This window comes from Cajanus cajan, chromosome 6 (genome assembly GCF_000230855.2).
Source record: "Cajanus cajan strain Asha chromosome 6, NIPB_CcT2T_4, whole genome shotgun sequence".
NCBI classification, from domain to species: Eukaryota; Viridiplantae; Streptophyta; class Magnoliopsida; order Fabales; family Fabaceae; genus Cajanus; species Cajanus cajan.
Genome location: NC_138522.1, coordinates 64,570,893 through 64,592,854, shown reverse-complemented (window position 1 = coordinate 64,592,854; position 21,962 = coordinate 64,570,893). Strand labels below are relative to the sequence as shown.

The following is a 21,962-nucleotide window of genomic DNA, read 5'->3' as shown; positions in this document are numbered from 1 at the left end:
AAACTTAACAGAGCAAGTACTTTTATATAAAATAAGCTTCATAGAACTTCAGATGCACGAGAATCAACAATTAAACACCAAAACTAGCTAGCACAAAAGTCAAACAATCTTGTATTGACTGAGACAGATACATGAAAAATAGTAATTTAATTTTCAAGTAAAAGTATACGAGTTTTCACTTGAAAAAAAAAGAGTCATGTTTTAATTCCCCAACCAGATAAGCTAACAAAGCATGACCTGCGGTTCTATAATTAAAACATTTAGAGTTTTCATCTTTCCTCCTGTCATGGTTAAAATCTATGGTTCCTCGAGTCAGCTGGATGACACTTGACAAGTACAGTTGAGAAATACATACGTATTTCAGGTATCATACGATCAACCAGAGGACAATACCTGCATATTCAAAAGAGGAGAACATAAAATATTATGGAATGATCGATGAAAATTTGGGTTTCATGGATTGAATGTACTCCATCAACCACCAGCCACCCAGATAAAACTGAAAGTATTGTTCAGGTTGTAGAAAGTGTAACATACCATGGTTTGTATCTCAGATTATGAAATTTCTTCAGGATAAACAGCATGCATGCACGCTTTATTGCAGTTGCATTGAAAGCCTCTGACATGTTGTACAGTATTGAAACATTTTCCACAGAAATACCCTATAAGAATAAGTTGATGAGCCCAGAGATTAAATTAAGCCATTAAAAAAAACGTCTTACGAAAGCAAAAGAAATAAAAACAACCCTGAAACATAGTTTTGGCCTACCTTAACAATAGCACGTTCACAAATTCGCTTAAGACCGCCCAGTAGATACTGATCTGCAGCTCCGAGGAGGTCCTGAGCAATATCAAAACAGACATCTACTTTTCCAGTGTATAAAAACCTAACGTGCCAACAGAATATCAGTTTATACCAGCATGTTACGATATTATAAAAATACAAACAAGGGATAGCAGAAAATGCACCTCATCAGCAATTCAAAGACATCCCATTTGATGTTCGGAATCACTATTTGTTTGGCTTGACTTTCCTGCACCACACATCTCAAGACATTACTATGGATATTTAAGCTTAACAACTTAAGTTCCCCAGATTTATTTGTGCTATTTTAATTGCAAAATGAACAAGAGTTAAAATTTTTCATAATATCGGTCCATAAATGTGAATGAACCAGCAATCACGGTAGTTTGTATTTGAATATTTACAAAGGAGATGTAGTTACAGCTAATATACAACCTTTTATACATAGAATAATTGTGGAAAAAGAACGGAATAACATTTTTTAATTGGAAGACCATGTCACTATAAATAAAAAAGAGGATTAGAAAACAAAAATAGTATATAAGATTAATTAATGCTTACCCTATAACTGCCATCAAGCATTGCACGAAATATATCAGAAGAAAGTAAACAATCTCTATGAGCATAAAAGCATCTACCTGAAGAAAGGAAAACCTAGTAAATTAGTACAAATATTGAAATCAATACGAATACACAACTAACCAAAGATAAAAGTAGCAGATGTTCCACCTTCAACCAGGAATGTGACATTAGAAAGATTAGGATTGTTTACATATTCCGCGCCCCAGTACATCTACAGCAAATGCAGCCAACAAAAAATATTATTGTGAACAAAAAATATGAAAAAATTTCAGCTTTCCATTTTCATCCCCTTAACATGTAGACAGCAAAATATCAGCAATTCAACTTCAAAGACTACAAGTTCTATACTAATGTAAATAATGCAAAAAAGCAAATTGTGCAATAAAGAAGGCAAATCAAAATAACCGAAAGTGATAAGCCAACACATAAAGAGAAAAAATACCTGGGGAGTTGGTGATGGAGGATAAGTGTCAAAAAGATAGGCAGAAAAGCTGGCTTTGACAGCCAAGTTGTGAAGTGCCGCTGAAGCCTCACCCTTCTGCTTTACATCCGGAGATTCAAGAAGACCCAGCAGTAATTCCAATCCTGAATATTTACCAGCATATAGATTGAAAATACTTTCAAAGTACGTGAACAAGAAAGTACAAAAAAGTACAGATAATTTATTACCATTATTGTCAATGAATATAGTTTTACGATCATGAGGACCGCATAAATAAGCAAGAGCAAAAGCTACATTTCTTTGAACCCATTTTTCCGCAAAGCGCATAAGATATATTAGGTGTTTCAATACCTGCCAAAGAGGAACAGATATAAAATCATATCCAATAATGTAAAAACATGGACAAAAATAATTTAAATAATTCTTATCTATGACTAAACTAAATCACCCTCATAGAATTTGCAAGAAAACTCACTCGGCCTTGTGTCTTCTCCAATCTTTTTAATGTCTTTGCTACAAACCCTCTAGTAGACTGCAAGTTAAACAACAATCACATTAAGCAAATTATCGTTGAGGAAAATTTAATAAATTTGAGAAAGGAGTTCTGCAGCAACAAGACTACAACTTGAGACATTGTATAAGCTATCCATAGCCCCCTTCTACTGGGCCGATTATAATGAGTTATTATCTGGTTTAATGTGAGTGATACTATTCTAAAATAGTACTCTAGTATTATACTATTATTAATTATTAATACAATAAATTTACGTGTAGTTATATATCTTTAAAATGTTATTTAGGAAATTTTCAAAATTACAAAAACAGATTCTAATGAGTTATTTATCTGGCTTAATGTGAGTGATACTATTCCAAAATAGTAGACTAGTATTATACTATTGTTAATTATTAATATAATAAATTACGTGTAGTTATATACTTTAAAAATGTTATTTAGGAAATTTTCAAAATTAAAAATACTTAAATCATATTTAAAATCATCTTATATTATAAAATAAATAAAATATTACTTATAAAAGTTTAGTGAACATCAATAACAACTAAATTATCATTGAGAAGGAATGCAAGTATGTTAAATGCAAACCTATTACTTTTATTACTGAGTAAATGAACATACGTGAACTTTGAAAATTCCAGCCTTCAGCTTTTGAAAACCACCAGCCTTGATAATATCTGCAACGATATCCTATCATACAAAGTTGTTACATCAGTGGCAGCATATCACATTATCACTGTGCAATCACATCAATGATTTCTAGAGTAGATAACTTCACCTCATTAAAGATAAAGAACAAGGAAATAACTTCACCTCATTAACAGCAAGAGTATAGAGAGCAAAAGCAGCAACATGTTGGAGGCGTGCGCTATCTGAGAGAAGATTGAGCAGAGCCTCTATACCTCCATTATGAGCAATACCAACTTGATTATGTGAGTCCTAAAATTTGAATTATCCGTGCAAAACAAAGTTATGGAAGAAAGTGGTACAAACAAATACCAACACATAAAATAACTGAAACATCGGAGCATAATTTGCACCATTTGTTGCCATTTATATAAATAAATTGAGAAAAATCTACCCAATTAGAGTTAGGTTTAAGAAAAGTAGCCCCAAATTCAACCAACAATACTTAGTCTGGCATTAGAGAAATTCTTAAGGAGGCATTGCCCACCATGGGCTCCCCATTTATTAGAATTGATGTATAGAATGTTTCTATGAATTGTGTAATGCTCACACACAAACTGATTTATTTTATAATCAAGAGAAAACACTAACTAGGTAGAAAAATTACGGAAATATAGCCTAATTTAAACAAGGAAATAGCTCCCGCATTAAACAGTGGAGGTAGAGGAGGATTTTGATCAAAAGCCATAGAGCTAGGGTTAAGAATCAAACCATGTTGTGGATAGCATAATAGAATTGATGAACAGAGAAACTAAAGTATTTCATTGAATGAGAAAATTAAAAAAAAAAGTTTAATAACAGAAAAAAAGGAATAGCTATTCATAATAGCTGCTCAAAGATAACTACAACTTAAGTAACTAACTAGGAGTTAGTTACAGAGAGACAGTTGTCACCTAAATTAAAAGAAAAGGAAATACCGAGTAAAGTATACTCTAATACCATTCAACATTAACCACATATAAGACTGTGTGAGCTAAATTATAAACACATCCATAAATATTAATTTTGGATAGCAATGTATAGTGGCTAACTCCAAAAATGTAGCAGGAAGCGAGATGACTGTTATAATCACCTGTGCCAACCTCCCAAGTGCAAAAGCTGACATTTCCTGAACTTTTGCATATGGAGACTTAAGCAAGTCAACTAATGGCGGAATAGCCCCTCTTTGGGCAATATGAACCTGCATGAACCATAAAGAACAGAAGTCAATAAGAGAGTTTCATAACTAACTGATTTATCATATTACAAGTTTGCAAAACAACTTAATCCACCTTGCAATCTGAATCTGCTGAAGCAAACTGACCAAGTAAAAGGGCTGCTTCTCTTTGGCTCTTTGAACAGCAGGAACTATCATTCAAATTATGAACTTGCAAAGATTACTTAGGGGAGAAAAGTACTATAATAATATGGGTTTAGTAACTCACTTTCAGCAAACAGCTATAATGTTCACTAATATCATTCTTCTATGGATTGCTTACAGAAATGACCAAGACCAAAGTATGATTTTACCTAAGTAATCGAATAATAGGTTGTAAAGCCCCAGCTAGAAGAACATGTTTCTTAATATTTGGTGAAGAGTGGACCAGATTTCCAATCACACTTACCTACAAAAAGCGCTTATTCAGCAAGTGCTAGTAATTTAGAACTCTGAAAGCAGCAAACTAAAAAATACATTGGATTGTTTAAAGTCATAGAAGCATCTTACTGCCTCGTTATGTATTTTACGATCCTCTGATTGAAGCATTAGTACAAGAGCGGGTAATGCATTGCATTCAACCATCTGCAATTTTTTTATTCTTGTAAACAACCATAACAAAAGATATCTATTACACCAATTTATTGCAGAAATCCATCAACCTGATTTTTATTGTTATCATTATTAAATGCAAGAGTTCGCAAGGCCCCAGCAGCTGCTCTCTGTACCTCTGTGTCATTGAATTCAAGCAATTCAACAAGAGGAGCAATACCACCTTCCATCCTGAAAATACCATATCTATATAAGCATAAAGAATACAATAGTTGTAGAGTATATATTTGTAAAGGTTTGGGAAAAAGAGAAAAACCTGACAAGGGTCTTAATGCCAGAATTTCGAAGGGCAAGGCTCGTTATAGCATCAGCTACTCTCTTTAAAACATCACTGAGCAGTTGAGAAATGGTACTGATCTTGTGCCTCCTTAACAAATCTATAAGACAGGGCAAGGCTCCAGCTTCTATAATTAGTTGCTGATGCGTTGGCTGTTTCATTATTAAGATAAGCAAAAATAAAATCGGAGTTAAATGTTAAGATGCTTCATGATTTATAAAAATATGAAATAAAAGAAAGAGAAATGGGTTCAAAAAAAACAAAATCATTTTCCTGGAAACAGGGGCCACACTGTCATACAACTAAAAAATAAAACAAAATGCACATAGAGATTCAATATTGTTATTACATGTATACAGTATGATCATTGTACATAATACAACACACCCACATTCTTTACAACATGCATTTGTAATGACAGCAGCTCCTTGGGCAGGTGAATAATAAACAATTCAGAGGAACCTTAGTGCTCTGCACCTATCAAGTACGATGGGGCAAGACATATGAGCAATGCCAATTCATTCTCCCCTTATATATTCAATAGCCAACAGCTGAAAACTAAATGTTGATATTAATTGACAAGTCATTCTAGAAAATTTTTGTCACTAAAAGTGTAACCTTTCCTTGTTAAAACATTTTAAAACCAAGAATAACTTCTATTATTCACTTTGTTAGAAACAAACAAGTCCTTTTTTCTTTAGCACAGAAACAATAATGACACTAGAACATCTAAATGTTAGAAATAACAAAGTTTGTCACATATATCAACAACTAAAATAAGAGAAAATTCTATTCTAGAAATAATGCTAAGTCAATCCTATCAGCAGCCAATGAATGAAGATCCGGCCGATAATCCTATTGGCCTTTCCACATTGTTTCTTAGATGATTTAGTGCAATAACTGTGACAACACAGTACATAGCTATGTTGCATCTGACATGTAATTAAAAATACCGACAAATAAGTATTCTATTATCCAAATGCAACTCATTTTATAGAATACAGATTAAGATAATTCAAAAATCCCAACTTTTATGGAGGTACCAAAGCCAAAGAATCAAAGCTCCATTCATTTTCCATAAAATTGTCCCTACCCCAATAGCAAACCCCAAAATACGTAGCATAATCAATCTGACATATTCTGAAAAAACACCTGACAAATAGACAATACAACATTACTCACTATAAGTTTCAATCAAATCAGAGTAGAAAGTTTCAGGATAAACTAGAGAAAATTGTGAACATAAGCAAATGTTTTACAGTTAATAATTTCCATTGATAGCAAAAAAAAATGGGGATGACAATGGTTAGGATACTCAGTCAAGAAAAACACACGTGTGCACCTATGCAGGTAACACTTTTAAGTGTCCACAATTATACCTAATCTGTACTTTTACATCCAAGCTCAATTTTTTAAACCATATCCTAGTTCAGTAAATATATTTCTTCAACACACTTTTTTGTAATTCAATTGGGGAAATAGATCAGGTTATTAGTTCCTAATATTATTTAGGGTTTTTAATTTCATAGTTAGAGTTTTCTAATTTGCAGGTAAGTTTCCACATCTACTCACATGCACACCTGTCTATGGTAATTCACCAGACTTAAAGATTACAATTTCATATAATTAAGATATTTAGAGACAAAGAAACCGTAGAACTTAATTACTTGAATGGCAAGAAGCCCAAGGATGAATGCACATCCTTTCGCCATCTCAAGCCAGTAATATTCGGTAACACCACCAACATCATCTTTCACAGCATCTGGCACTTGAAGATGCCTCACCAGAGCAGGGACAGCGCTTCTGTTCACTATAGTATCCACAACCACTAGGTCCTCTGTTAGAAATAGGCATGGACCAAACGGAAAAGGAAATTCAGTAATAGCACAAAAACAAAAAATCTAAAGTGGTTATCGAGATAAAAAGGTACTCTTTTTGGCGAGTTTGGAAAGGACGAAAACGGCGCTCTTAACATTGGCACAATCCGAGGCAGAGAGTGAGAGTGCAGAATTGAGGAGAGAAACTTGTTGTAGAATCATAGCAGAAAAAATTGGGTCACATTGTTGGGGAGTTTGGTCTTCAGCTAAGTCTTGTTCGACATTGTGCTTGGCGGCAGGGAGACGAATTTCCATGGAATTTGGGGGAGGGTTAGGGTAAAAATACAACAAAATAACTAGTTGTTTGGGATTGGAGAGAGAACAAAAAATGAATAGTGAAGGTATCACTCTTATATATGATTGCATTCGGTCCACCTTAGTAACGATGGCACGTGGCATGTCAAGGGTCATGTAATATGCTGTCCTGCCACATAGATTCCATGTCAACCAGGACTAAAATGAATAATTTAAACTCTTCTTCGACCACACCAGAGCTTCCAAGAAGACCACCAACTCTCCCACCCTTTCTTTGCCAACCAAACTCCTCCTCACTCTTACACTCAAACGGCACCTCCAAAGCTTCCGCCAATCAGCAACCCTTTTGCAGCACAAAGACAGAAAAAGAAAACACATCATGTCCAAAGGCAAAGAACAAATTTCAGCGGCACTATACATCAAGTTTTTTTCTTGCAGTAAACGGAAACACCATGAAAATAACCAGATGAGATTCATTCCATTAAAGATTATCAACATATGGTTAAAATTCTTTTTATTAAGAGTAACTGAAGAACAATCAAGAATACATAGGCATGTGTGGTTTTATAAAAACAAATGCAGCAAATCTAACAACATCAAACTAAAGAACACCTTATGGAACTTCAATTTTCAATACACAACCAAATCAGGCATTTTACCTTTCCCGGAGTTTGTCTGGCCACCCAACTAGAGCCTCAAGAGACCATTGTTATCTAAAAGTCTGTATAGATAAAATTCTCCAGAAAAAAAAATTAATTAGGGAAATTGAAATAAGTTTCTCTAAAAAATATAAACTTAGTATAGAAATAAATAAAATAATTATAAAAAAATGGAGCACCCACCCCTATTTATTATGTGAAATTCACATAGAAAAACAAATTGTCATTTTCTATTAGAAATTGTTATAAGAGCTAAAACTGATTTATACATAATTAAAATCTTTTGGAGAAGCTAATAGGAAATGGTTTCTTATTTCATTTTTTCTTCTTAATTTTGTCTCCTAGAAATACTTCTAGAAAATTTTACCTGAACAAACTCTATGTCGTTAGGAGAGTATCTTGTACTCTGGTTCCCCCAAACATCACTCCTCCTCATACCCGCCCTGGCCTGAAATGATGCACATTGTGAGGATCAACACAGTTAAATCTCTTAGAAATCAAACGAAAAGCATTGTGAAAAATCCTGTCAACTCCAACAACACCCTCTGTTCCTGTTCCTAGTCTATGAGAAATTGACTAAAACAAAGACAACCAATTAAAGCTAGCTACTTTTGAACCTGAATCGAAATACCCATGTCGGCAAACCCTCGCTGAAAATTGGAGTTTGAGGCACAACGCTTGAACCACACGAGCGCAATCCAAATACCCATATCGGGAAACATAGGTTATTAGAAGCGGTGGTGGTGGTGGTGGTGCCGCCACAAGCGATTGTGATGAGGCAGAGAGAGAGAGAGATAGTCCTTTTGTGAAGTGATTGGTTTAGGGATTGAAGGAGTGAGTGCAGGTTGTGGCACATGCGAGTGGTCTTCATGGCGGCACTGGTGTAGTTCAAAACGAAGAGGTTGAAGAAAAAGGAAACAATGTTTGTTTGGATGCACTCTCATCCACTTTGATCATGCTTTAATCATAGTAATACAGTCATCAACACACACTTTCATCCTTTCACAAAAAAAAAAAAAAACACACACACACACTTTCATATACCTCAAAAAATAAGATAACTGACCCCCTAAAAAAAAATAGGATAACTAACCTTAAAATTTAACGCGACTGCATATACAAGACCGGATTCGAATTCTTAACCTTACTTAAACGTGGATCAATCTCTACCACTACTTTCTTCCACTTTTATTAAATGAGATACAAAATCATAAATAAATAAATAAGTAAACTTTTATATTTTTATCTCATTTAATAAGGTTTTTTTTTTTTCATTATACGGTGAGTATCAAAAGTTTGTGATTTCAATCGATAATAAAAAAGATATAAGAGGGTATGGCAAACATTTCTCTTCATCAATATTGGAAGGAAAAAAAAATTGCAATAAAAGGTGTTGGTATGGTTTATTGTTTTGAAAATAACATTTTTTCAGGTAACTGGGTAAGTATTAGGTTTAATTAAATTTTTAGTACATCAAATTTATATTATATTTTTTAATTTAAAATTTAGATTTTTGGTCTTAAAAATATTAAAAGAAAAACATAAATCCTCTAAATAATAATTTTTATATTTTGAAGATTAAAAACTTAAATTTTAAACTCGAGAGACAGATAAAAAATATAAACTCTAAATATGAAGAACTAAAAATATATTTAAATATAATTATTATCATACTGTTTTTGTTCTTTAAAAAAAGTTTTATTATGATAAAAATATTTTTTCTTTGTTTTTTATTTAATTTAATACAAGTAAATATTTATTTTTCAAATAATATATAAATATTCTTAAAACTTCGGGATAAACTAAATAATTTTCAATCAATCATAAAAATCATAATTTTAGGGCATGCAAAAAAATTTCTTCTATCAAATGTTCCTCAAGTATAATTTTAATGCGTGAAAAACACATAATATGATGTGCTAACTTAGACCTAAAAATTCACGTTGTATATTTGCAACCAAACACACATTATACAACACTTTGGGGGTACAATTGTTATACATTAAAGTACAAAAAAAAAAAACAAAACAAGACAGAAGCTTAAATTATTGGATAATTTTTTATTTCATGCATCTTTTGGTAGATATTCAACCACACAAATAAAAATTATGTTACATTTATTATAATATATTTTTTAATATTAATAATTATAATGAATTATTATTATCTTATTAGAGATGATAATAGTGAGAAATTTAATGACAACAATAATATTAGCGGTAGTGATAATTGTAACAAGTACAATAATAATTACAATAATAATGAAATACGACAAGTTGTAATTGTGAGTTACAGCAGTCATAGTAATTGGCGACCATAGTGATAACCAACCACAATGATAGTATTGGGTATGATGTTAAAAGGTAAGATGATGTTGGTTCAATATCATGATAGTGAATATTTTTGTATTTAAGACAAAAAAGTGTTCCAAAATTTATTAAGTAATCATTTTTGTCTAATTATTCTTTATTTTTTTATCTTGTTCGTAACTCTTTTCTAAATCAAAAGCGGAACAAATATATTTGTTATGCCCAATACTAATATTTTTAGAGAATCAAACATATCTTTAGATTTTGTTTAGTTTAAAGGTGGGAAGAGAAGAGAAGGAAATGTCAAAAACTATGTTTAGTTAAAAGGAGAGGGAAAGAATTTCTAATTTAAAGAAAGTGATGTAGCTCTTTTTGTGTTTGGTCCACAAAGGATGAGAAAGAATTTAAAAATTAACTTATATTTGTATTCTTATGATTTTAAATATTAGGTTTCTCCTGAATGCTTATTATACTTAATACAAAATCGTGTCTTCAATTTTTACAACACTTTTATTCGAATTGTGCATGTCTCACATATATATGTTGTGCAAGAGATATTAAATATCTTAGCTAATAACATAATGAACTTAATTTTATTATAACTTTTTCATAATTTTATAATTTTTAATTTAAGGATGGAAAATTCTCTTAAAATTATGACTTAAGTCCTTATACTTTTAATTATTTTAACCTCTCTTTATCCAATCACTAAGCTAACTCTAGTGATTAGATATAGGATTTAAATATAATTATAAACTATCAAATTAATTATATAATTACAATATCAAAAAAAATAAAAGATTTTATACAAAGAAAGTTAATCAATCTTTGACTGTTCTTATAAATTAAAATTCATCGTAATTTACTGCATTATTTTATTTTCATTTATTGTTAAACAATTTTAAATTCTCAAAAAATTATCTTATTTAATACTATAATTATATTAAACAATTATAAATTTAAGTCTCTTTAGATTTGATAACTTAGATATTTATTTAATTTATGACAATCGATATATTTGTCCCTTGTGTTTTATTTTTTTATTTTTTTAGAAATTGCTATTCATGTTACTCTTTATGGAGAGAGTAAAAACAACTTGGTTAAAAGAGTGACCTAATTGATCCGATTAAAGATGAAGTGCGAAACAAAGAGAGAATGGTATGAAAATAAAGGTGAAAGAAAAAGAAGACGGTAGCAAATCATTTTGTTTGTGGTCTCTAAGGCTTGGACAATTGTACCACATCTCTCTATAAGTTGCATTTGGATTCCAATTCATTTGTTGACCCTCTTCTAGATTCCTTATATTATATTCAATGTCAATCTTGAAGCAATTCTTGGTTACTGCCAACAATTTATATGCCCAGATAAACATGCAACTAAGTAATCTCTCTTCAGTTAAAAGCTCCAGTGACTCTCGAGCTTAGATTCCATTTTTAATAAACTGGGGACTACTAATTTGTTCTTGTTAAAAAAAAAAGCCCAATTGTTTGACAACTTTAAGATAACTAGTTTATGAATCTGGCTGGGGATATTGACTTTTGCTTAGGTGTACCCCAAAAAGGCCAAAATTAATGCCCAGCTTTCAATGGTAGTTCCTTCAAAGAAATGACCATCAGGAGGGTTTCGTTGGCGTGAAGAGGCCATGAACTGTGTCATAAACTATAATTTGGAGTTTTAGTAGGATTAAGAATAATGAGAACTACACTAAATCACAAGGATGTTAGATATTATAATTTTCGCTATCTATCAATCTCTATTAAGAGGGTTCAAGAACATGTCTTTATTTCTTGAAATCTTCTTAACCTCGGCTTCCTTTTTTAGTATCATTGATGGTGTAGCTATTCTTGTATTTTTTGCCCTTTAATTAAAGAATTAACTTGCCAACGCTAGACCCAACTTGCATTTTCACTTCGTTTTAAGTATTTTTGACAATTCCCATATTTAAAAGCGTGTTTGTATATGCAGTGTCCCACTTTTCAATAGCGTTGAAAGTGAAAGAACACGTTAAATTAGCATTAAACAGGATTTTCTAACGAATTTGCAGACACACTAATAGGTCATGTATGCCTTAAATTTTTACAATTTGATTCATGCCACCGTACAATTATTTCTTCAAATAGATTGGTCAGTAGCATGGTAAATTAAGATAGTACTATGTCAATGATATACTAGTACAACAAAAAATTACCATAAAAAACTTCCAAACGTCTACCTCAATTCTAAAGTCATTCACTAATAAAAAAGACAAGAAAAATGATGAGAAAAAATTATATCTTCTTATAAATAAATAGACAAAGATGAGAAAGAATCAGAGAAGCACCCAGGGCTTTTATTCTTTTTGACACAGTAAATTAAGTTAAGAACTTACATAAGAACGCTAATTTAATAAACTTAACAGATGAAGTAAGTACTTTTATATAATGAAATAAGATTTCTAGAACTTCTCAATACATAAGCATCAATAATTAAAGACCAAAACCAACATTCCCTTCCGCAAATGACCAAAATGAGTATTCCCCCACCAAATAAGCATCAATAATTAAGGTGTAAAGGTATCCACCTTTCATTACTCAAACAAAATGAGTATTCCCCCACCAAATAAGCATCAATAATTAAGGTGTAAAGGTATTCACCTTTCATTACTCAAACAAAATGAGTATTCCCCCACCAAATAAGCTAACAAAGAATGACCAGCAGCTGCCTATATCTAACTATAACATTTACAGCTTTGTACATTTCCACATTCCTTTCTGTCATGGTTAAAATCTTGAGAGCCTCACAAGCCAGCTGGATGAGACTTGACAAGTAAAGTCGAGAAGAACTTGTGTACGTCTGGTATAATGCAACGAACCAGGGGACAATACCTGCATATTTGAAAAAGATGGAGTAAAATGTGATCAAATGATTGATGAATTGTTGGGTTTCATGGATTAATGCTCCCAGTCCATCATCAAACCCTAAGATAAACAAGGTGAACTGTGAAACTAATGTTCTCTTGTAAAAAAAAATAAAAATGTAACATACCATGGTTTGGAGCTCAGATCATCGTATTTTTCCAGCATAAACAGTATGCATGAATGTTTTAATGCAGTAGCATTGAAATCATCTGACATATTGTACAGTGCTGAAACATTTTCCTCAGAAAGTTCCTATAAAAATAATTTGATGAGCCATGAGATTAAATTTAGATATTAAAAAAGCTTTCCACAAAAGCAAGAGATAAAAACAACCCTGACACACAATCTTTGGTCTACCTGAGCAATAGCATATTCACAAATACGCTTAAGACCGTCCAGTAGATACTGATCTGCAGCTTTGAGGAGGTCCTGAGCAATATCCAAATTGACATCAACTGTTCCTGTGTATAAAAACCTGCAAGTATCAAAAGAATATCACTTTATAGACGGTGTTGTGATTCAGGAATTGTGTATATTGTTGTACACATATCAATCTTATTTATAAAGTAAATACAATAAATGATAGAGATACTAATTTCTAATATTATAAAAACTAATCTAATCATATCCCTAATTGATAGTGGATAATAACAATAATATATGTATCCACAATATTTGTAATATATTCATAATATCTGTAACACTTCCCCTCAAGCTGGAGCATATATATCATATGCACCAAGCTTGTTACAAATGTAATCAACCCGAGGCCCTTTAAGCAATTTTGTGAACACATCTGCTAACTGGTCACTGGAGGTGATTGGAGGCAGCAATAGGAAGCGGCAACCGGAGGCGGCTGTCGGAGTGGGGGACCAGAAGTGGCAGTTAGAGTCGAAGGCGGCTATCGAAAGCGACAGTCGGAGTCGACAACCGGAAGCGGCGGTCGAAGGCGGCAATTGGAGTCAACGGCCACCTGAAGCGGCAATCGAAGTCAGCAATTGAAAGTGGCGGTTGGAGGCAGTGACCGAAGGCAGCTATCAAAAGCAGCGATCGAAGTGGGCGACCAGAAGCAGCGGTCGAAGTGGGCGACCACCGGAGGCAGCTATCAAAAGTGGCGAGGCAGCGACCACCGGCGCAGCAGTCGACAGTTGATGACCAAAGGTAGCGGTTGACAGCACAGCAATCGGAGGCAGCAGCCGCCGTGACAGCCAGAGGTGGCAGCGAGGGCCTTTGCAAGAAGAGAGAAAAATATATTCTAAAAAAAAAACCTAAGTTCTGATACCATCTTAGAATATTGAATTAAACCTAACTCAACTTTACAAAACCAGCTTGTAAGATAAGGGATATTTTCCACTAATATATTATTCAATTACTTAATATCTAATCGATGTGAGACTTGGATTTTTTCCAATACACCCCCTCACGTCCAGTACTATTGGACTTGGTACGTGGATAAATGGTGGGTGTGCCTTTGTAATGATCTAGGATTGATGAGACTTAAGTTTTTTTTTTTTTCAATACACCCCCTCATGCCTATGGTGCATATATCAATGGTAGATAACCCATTTTTAAGAATCTAAGATAGCTCTGATACCATGTGATTCAGGAATTGTGTGTATTGTTATATACATACCAATCTTATTTATAGGGTGAATACAATAAATGATAGAAATACTAATCTCTAATATTATAAAAACTAATCTAATCATATCTCTAATTAATAGTAAAGATAATAACCATAATATATGTATCCACAATATCTATAATAGACGACATGACATTATGAAAGTACAAAAAGGAATAATAGCAGAAAATGCACCTCATCATCGATTCAAAGACATCCCATTTAATATTCGGAATAACTATATGTCTCTCTTTCGTTTCCTGCACCACACAGCACAAGACATTATTATGGATATTTACCCTAAAGCTTAAGCTCCACAGATTCCATTGACTCATTTTAATTGTAACTTGTAAGATGATTGATAAACATGCAAACTTTACATAATGTCAGCAGATCAATTTAAAGATACCATGTTAATGGACCAGCAATCACAGTAGTTTCTATTTGTATGTTTACAAAGGAGAGGTAGTTACAACTAATGTAAGACCTTTACAGATAAAATAACTGTTGAGAAAGAAATGATGAAGAATTTTGATTGGTATACCATGTCACAATAAATAAAAAGAATAGAGTTGTGAGAAAAGGTACACAAAACAATTAATTAATGCTTACCCTATATCCGCCATCAAACATTGCACGAAATATATCTGAAGAAAGCAAACAGTCTCTATGAGCATAAAAACTTTTGCCTGAAGAAAGGAAAACACAGTAAATTAGTAATAATATTGAAACCGGTATACATACAAACAACTAACCAAAATAATAGCAGCGGAAAAATTTAGCACAGATGGCATCACCTTCAACCAGGAATGTGACATCAGAAAGTTTAGGATTGTTTACAAATTCCTCGCCCAAGTACATCTACAAAAAATGCAAGCAACGATAAATATTGTAAACAAAAAATGTGGCAAAATCTCAGCTTTCCACTGCATCTTAAATATAGGCAGAAAATTTTCAGCAATTCAATTTCAGAGATAACAAGTACTATTCTGATTTTAAAAATGCAATTATGACAACATAGAACAAATGGTTCAATAATTAAGGGGAAAAAATAAACTAATGTGATAAGCCCACACCTAGAAAGCAAAAATACCTGGGGAGTTGGTGGAGGAGCAGCGTCAAAATGAGAAACAGAAGAACTGGCTTTGTCAGCCAATTTGTGGAGAGCCACCGAAGCTTCAGCCTTCTGCTCTACGTTTGAGGATTTAAGAATATCCAGTAGCAATGTCAAACCTGAATATTTAGAAGCAAATTGAGTCAAAATACATTCCAAGTACAGAAAGTATGTACAAAAATGTACAGAACATTTATTTTACCATTATTGTCAATGAATATAGTTTTAAGGTCATGAGGAGAACATAAATAAGCAAGGGCAATAGCTACAAGTCTTTGAACAGCTTCTTCCGCAAAGCGCATAAGATGTATCAGGTGTTTCAATACCTGCCAAGGAAAAATAGATATGAAAATCAAACCAAATAATGAAAAAATGCATGAAAAACGCAAATTTCAAACAGATTATAATTCTCATCTATGACTAAACTAAATCACGCGCATAGAATTTGCAAGAAAACTCACTCGCCCATACGTCTTCTCCTGTAATCTGATTAACGTCTTCGCCACACACTCTTTAGTTTGCTACAAATTAAACGACAATCACAAGGGAACACACTTAATAAATTGGTGAAAAAAGGAGTTCTGTTAGTGAACATTAATAACAAGTAACAACTAAATTATCATTGAAGAGGAATGCAATTATGTTCAATACAAATTTATTACTTTTACTACAAAGAGTAAATGCACATACTTGAGCTTTGAATAATCCAGTCTTCAGTTTTTGAAGAGCACCAGCCTTGATAATATCTACAACGATGTCCTATTATACAAAGTCATTATATCAGTGGCAGCATATCACAGTATCATTGCGCATCAATGATTTCCAAAGGGAAGAATACAATGTTGACCAAATAAGGAACAAGGAAATTAACTTCACCTCGTTATCAGCAAGACCATATAGAGCAAAAGCAGCATTATGTTGGAGGGGCACATTACTTGAACCAAGAAGTTTGAGCAGAGGCTCTATACCTCCATTATGAGCAATACCAGCTTGATTATGCGAGTCCTAACATTTGAATTATATAAGCAAAAAAGAGGTTAACAAAACGATGAGAAAAAACTCAACACATAAAACTGCTGAAACGAGGGGTCATAACTTTTTGCACCATTCGTTGCAATATATATAAATACTAGCGAAAAAAGGCATCAGGTACCTAATTAATATTGAACAGACTATGTGAGTCACAAAATGAATGTAGAACATGGAGTTTATTAAGAAGCAAAATGATTTTGGATGAATAATTTTTATTTAAATTAATAAAATTCAATTATTGAATTATCCTACACTAAAAGAAAAATGTATAATCACCATAAAAAAAAGAGCAACTTAAAAACTATGTACATTAAAAGATTATAACAGCTTTATTTATTGTAATAGATAAAAGAAATACCAATTTGTGTAACTTACTTTTAATATCCACTAAATGAGATCATTGTATCTATATAATTATAACAAACTATTCAATCTCTAAAGAGAAATCACTCATCTGATTACTGTTATTTTTATGTTTATTTATTTTTATTTTTATTTTACACCTATCTGTATTATTTTTTAAATAAATATTTAAAGAACGAAATATTTCTTCCCTTGTATAAATTAAGAAAATTCATCGAGGAGCTCAATTTATGAAAGGCTACCACAAAATCAGTAAAAAATACTTGGTGTATGCTAGAGAAATTCTTAAGGGAGCAGCGCAGATTGAGTGTCATTCCTTATAGCGAGATAACCGCTATTTTAAATATTATAATATAAAATAAATAATTTATAATTTATACTAGACATGTAAATACTCAAAACAACAACAAAAAATTAAAAGAAATTCATGATAAATATGTCACAGTTTTACACAGTCACCATCAATCTAGGAGCAATAAGAATATGGTAATAGAGTAAAAAAATGAAAGATGATGGTGAAATTAATGGAAAAAGAACATAACATATTAGAGAACAAATTTTTGACAGCAAGATTAGAGAACAAATTAGGAGAATGTAAAATGGAAGAAAAAAATACCGACCACAAAATATAAAATAGTCCCATAATATGAAGAAATGGAAGTCTGAACAGAGGTAATATTTTGTGGTAGATTTCACCCAAACGAAAACCCCAATCCCATACAATGACATTACAGGGGCAAAAAGGGTTTTTGAACCTTATATCATGGTAGTGATTCTAATTTATCGCACGAAAAGACTAGCTGCAGCTATTGAAAACTAGTCCGCTAGTTGAATCCCATAGCAACCTAGGACACTCCACACTGCAACTCTAATATAGCGCACGAAAATACTAGCGGCCGCTATTGAAAACTACTCCGCAAGTTGAATCCCATAGCAACCTAGGACACTTCACACTGCTATCCCGCCCTAACGCGCTATTGAATATCTAACGGATGGCTTTAAACGAAGCAATTGTTAAATAGAGACTGATAATTGATAGGCAGTGTGTACTCAGCAACTTCTTACAATTATGGCCTAATTAATAGTATTAACTTTGAGCTGGAGATTATTTGACAATCCTAAACCAGGCTGATCAGTTAGACACTCAGTGTTGGAAGCAAATGAAAACTCATTCTTTCCATAAGGCACAAAAATGTCCTAGAGATCAGATTAAAGAAATATTACAAATTTTTCAAAAAATCCTTCCTTAAAATTTTACAGACGGAAACTTGAAAACATCTTCACAAGTCTTGGTTAATAAAACTTAAAAACTCTTTCTCACAACTTTTATAGGTAAATTTTTGAAACCTTTAACACAATTTTAAGGTAAAACTTGATGAACTCTTGTTCAATGACCTCTCTTTCATTTAGAACAATAAACCCTCTATTAACTAAGTGATTTTATTCATCTCAATTGTGCTTAATTATTGACTTAACATTTTAATTTCAAAAGAGAAAATAAATTCCTAAAGTAATATTTATTCTTGGAATATTGTTTGTTGCTGATATAAACCAAAGGCTAGATGTTTGTTGCTGGTAATAATCACCTGTGCCAACCTCCCAAGTGCAAAAGATGACATTTCCCGAAGCTCAGCATCTGGAGACTTAAGCATGCTAACTAATGGTGGAATAGCACCTCTTTGGGCAATATGGACCTGCATAGCCCACAAAGTATGGAAGTCAACTAGAGGATTTCATAACTAACTAACTTATCATATTACTGGTTTATAAAATAAAACTTCATTCACCTTGCAATCTGAATCTGCTGTGGCAAACTGTCCAAGTAAAAGGGCTGCTTCTCTTTGGCTATCCGGACAAGAGGAACTATCATTGAAATTATGAACTTGCAAAGATTACTTAGGGTTGAACCAAAATAATGAACAAGAGGAACTATCATTGAAATTATGAACTTGCGAAAAAAAAAATCTACGGATTGCATACAGGAAAAACCAAGACTGAAGTGTGATGTTACCTAAGTGAACAAATAACAGGTTGCAAAGCACCAGCAAGAAGAACTTCTTTCTTAATACTTGGTGAAGAGTGGACAAGATTTCCAATGACACCAACCTACAAAAAGCGCTAATTCAGCTAGTACTGGTATACAAGCAGCAAACTGAAAGATACATTGGGTTGTAGTCATATAAGCTCTTTACCGCCTCAGAACGTATTTTAAGATCCTCTGATTGAAGCATTAGTACAAGAGTGGGTAATGCATTGCATTGAACAATCTGCATTTTTTAAATCATATAAACAACCATAACAGAATCTATAACACCAATTTACTTCAGAAAGTCACTTACCTGATTTTTATTGCCATCATTATTAAAAGCAATAGTTCGCAAGGCCCGTGCAGCTGCTCTCTGTACCTTTATGTCATTGAATTCAAGCAATTCAACAAGAGGAGGTATTCCTCCTTCCATCCTGAATATACCGTATCCATATAAGTAAAAAGAATACTATAGTTGTGGAATATAATTTTTTGAAGGTATGGAAAAAAGAGAAAAACCTGACAAGGGCCTTGATGCCATTATTTTCATGTGCAAGGCTGGTTATTGCACCTGCTACTCTCCTTAGAAGATCAATAAGTGGTTGACAAATGGCACTGATCTTGTGCCTCCTTAACAAATCTACAAGACATGGCAAGGCTCCAGCTTCTATAATATGTTGCTGATATTCTGTCTGTAAAAAAAAATAAGAGTTAAGATGCTTCTTGAAGTATAAAACTCTGAAACAAATCAAAAACAGAGAGAGGAAATGATTAAAAAACAAAACCATTTTCCTGGAAACAAGGGGCCACACTGTTACACTACTAAAAAGTACCGAATGGAATGCATATAGAGATTCAATACTGTTATTACTATGGTTGATATAATTCACCCGATACACCCACATTCCTCACACATGCATCTGTAATGGGCTAATGTCAGCTGCCCCCATAGAAGATTAATAATAAAAACTCGGAGGAACCTTATGTGCTCTACACTTTTCAAGAACAATGGGCATGATAAATGAGTAATTCCAATGCATTCACCCTTATTCAATGACCAACAGTTAAAAATTAAGCATTGATATTAATTGATAAGTCATTCTAGAAAATTATTATCACTAAAGGTGTAGTCCATCCTAATTAAAACATTTTAAAACCAATAATAACTTCTAGTACTCACTAAAACATTTTCTTTAGCACAAACACTAATAACAACTAAATGCTGGAAGTAACAGTTTCTGTCACATTTCAATAACTAAAATAAGAGAAGATTCTATTCCACAAATAATCCTTAAGTCAATCATAACAGCACCCATTGAATGAAGATCTAGTCTATAAATCCATAATCCAATTTACCCTTTTGTACTGTTTCAGAGATAATTTCAAACAATAACTGTGACAATATAGTAGTATATAGCCATATTCCATCTGACATGTAATTAAAAATATTAACAAACAAGTATTCTATAATTCTATTATCCAAATCCAGTTCCTTTTACACAACACAGATCTACATAATTCCAAAATCTCAACTTCTATAGAGGTAGCAAAGTTAAATAATCAAAGACCCGTTCATTTTCTACAAAGTGACCCCTCTCCCTCATGCCACACCCCACTAGCAAAGCCAAAAATCAAATGACACATTCAATCGGACATATTCTGAGAAAGCATACCACATGCAGACAGTATACTTCATTAAACAGTTTAAATCTAAATAACCACAGAAAATTTTAGGCCAATTTGATGAATATGATTTACTAATATTCATTTAGGTTTTAAAATCTGCACATGCACAACCACCTAATGACATTTGATTATTAAATATACAGCCACCAACACAGCTACAATTTCATATAATTAAAACAATACAGAACTTAATTACCTCAGTTGCAAGAAGCTCGAGCACGAGCGCACATTGTTTCGCCACCTCAAAATGGTAGCACACATTGTCTCCTTCATCTTTCCATGCATCCGGCACTTGAAGATGCCGGACCAGAGCAGGAACGGCGCCACAATTCACTATCGTTTTCACCAGACGCTCTGTGAGATAGAAGCCAAATCAGAAATTCAGCAACAACACAAAATACAAAAATCAAAGAAATCAGACAACAACACGAAGTGATACCGTTCTCAGCGAGTTCTGAGAGAATGGTGACAGAATCTTTAATCAATGCACAATCAAACGCAGAGGGAGAGGGTAAGGGAACGCAACTGAGGAGAGAAACGTGTTCACGAATCGTCACAGAAATATTCGGGTGGCGTTGTTGAGAAGCGAAGTGCCGGGCCTTAGAACACGTTTGATCTTCCCGTTCGAGCTTGCGCTTTAGGTTTCGCTTTGCCGCGGCCGGGTGACGGTTTTCCATGGAATTTGCGGAGGAGATAAATAAAATTAAGCGGCGGTTGATTAGGTCTGAGAGAAGGAAGATTCAGAACTTTGAAGAGAAGAGGGGTAAAACTTGAAACTTCTCTTATATGCTGATATTTGGCGCTAAAAGTTTTTTATTTTTTAACCCACCAGATTTTTTCAATTTTTGTTTCGGCGGGAATCGGTTACTTCTTTTCGTTTTGCCTCTATTTTTTTAATAATGATTTGAATTCAAAGCAAGTCAAAATTAAAGAAAAAAATTAAATAATAAAAAAATATATTTCTTAGAAAAAATAAAATGGGTAATTTTATTTTAACATAAATTCA

The 21,962-nt window shown here is 32.9% G+C and overlaps 2 protein-coding genes across 5 annotated transcripts; both read right to left on the bottom strand.

Annotated features, from left to right (window-relative positions):
• Positions 1-88: 88 nt before the first annotated feature.
• LOC109817836 (ARM REPEAT PROTEIN INTERACTING WITH ABF2) lies at positions 89-8,857 on the bottom strand. 3 transcript variants are annotated; one of them, XM_020383179.3, is made up of 22 exons: positions 8,523-8,857; positions 8,273-8,353; positions 7,906-7,983; positions 7,045-7,589; positions 6,782-6,951; positions 5,094-5,266; positions 4,888-5,008; positions 4,736-4,810; positions 4,540-4,634; positions 4,302-4,377; positions 4,103-4,210; positions 3,157-3,282; positions 2,965-3,033; positions 2,305-2,361; positions 2,057-2,180; positions 1,830-1,972; positions 1,535-1,598; positions 1,367-1,443; positions 970-1,034; positions 770-887; positions 538-662; positions 89-393 (listed from the first exon to the last, which is right to left on the bottom strand). In XM_020383179.3, the coding sequence occupies exons 4-22, from the start codon at positions 7,400-7,402 to the stop codon at positions 291-293; spliced, it is 2,247 nt and encodes a 748-aa protein (XP_020238768.1). In that variant the 5' UTR covers positions 7,403-7,589; positions 7,906-7,983; positions 8,273-8,353; positions 8,523-8,857; the 3' UTR covers positions 89-290. The 3 variants fall into 3 exon arrangements, with proteins under 3 accessions (XP_020238768.1, XP_020238767.1, XP_082915455.1); XM_020383178.3 differs by having other exon boundaries at positions 7,906-7,967; XM_083059329.1 differs by lacking the exons at positions 6,782-6,951; positions 7,045-7,589; positions 7,906-7,983; positions 8,273-8,353; positions 8,523-8,857 and adding an exon at positions 6,208-6,755.
• Positions 8,858-12,595: 3,738 nt separating this feature from the next.
• On the bottom strand, positions 12,596-21,721 carry LOC109817835 (ARM REPEAT PROTEIN INTERACTING WITH ABF2). 2 transcript variants are annotated; one of them, XM_083059328.1, is made up of 19 exons: positions 21,396-21,720; positions 21,153-21,310; positions 19,790-19,962; positions 19,584-19,704; positions 19,437-19,511; positions 19,256-19,350; positions 19,032-19,107; positions 18,831-18,938; positions 16,726-16,854; positions 16,540-16,608; positions 16,311-16,370; positions 16,052-16,175; positions 15,829-15,968; positions 15,533-15,596; positions 15,348-15,424; positions 14,931-14,995; positions 13,469-13,586; positions 13,239-13,363; positions 12,596-13,078 (listed from the first exon to the last, which is right to left on the bottom strand). In XM_083059328.1, exons 1-19 carry the CDS (start codon positions 21,631-21,633, stop codon positions 12,991-12,993), a joined length of 2,103 nt encoding a protein of 700 aa, XP_082915454.1. In that variant the 5' UTR covers positions 21,634-21,720; the 3' UTR covers positions 12,596-12,990. The 2 variants fall into 2 exon arrangements, 1 of the variants encoding a protein (XP_082915454.1); XR_014427616.1 differs by lacking the exon at positions 12,596-13,078 and having other exon boundaries at positions 13,332-13,363; positions 13,469-14,366; positions 21,396-21,721.
• Between the last annotated feature and the right edge of the window lie 241 nt (positions 21,722-21,962).

Excerpts from the sequence above, each read along its gene's own strand:
- LOC109817836 (XM_020383179.3), bottom strand. The coding sequence starts at position 7,402 with ATGACCCTTGACATGCCACGTGCCATCGTTACTAAGGTGGACCGAATG. Across the intron at positions 5,267-6,781 it reads TTGGGCTTCTTGCCATTCAA|CCAACGCATCAGCAACTAAT; the intron begins GTAATTAAGTTC and ends ATAATGAAACAG. Across the intron at positions 394-537 it reads AATCTGAGATACAAACCATG|GTATTGTCCTCTGGTTGATC; the intron begins GTATGTTACACT and ends TTGAATATGCAG.
- LOC109817835 (XM_083059328.1), bottom strand. The coding sequence starts at position 21,633 with ATGGAAAACCGTCACCCGGCCGCGGCAAAGCGAAACCTAAAGCGCAAG. Across the intron at positions 19,108-19,255 it reads CCTGTTATTTGTTCACTTAG|TTCCTCTTGTCCGGATAGCC; the intron begins GTAACATCACAC and ends TTTCAATGATAG. Across the intron at positions 13,587-14,930 it reads GTCTTTGAATCGATGATGAG|GTTTTTATACACAGGAACAG; the intron begins GTGCATTTTCTG and ends TGATACTTGCAG.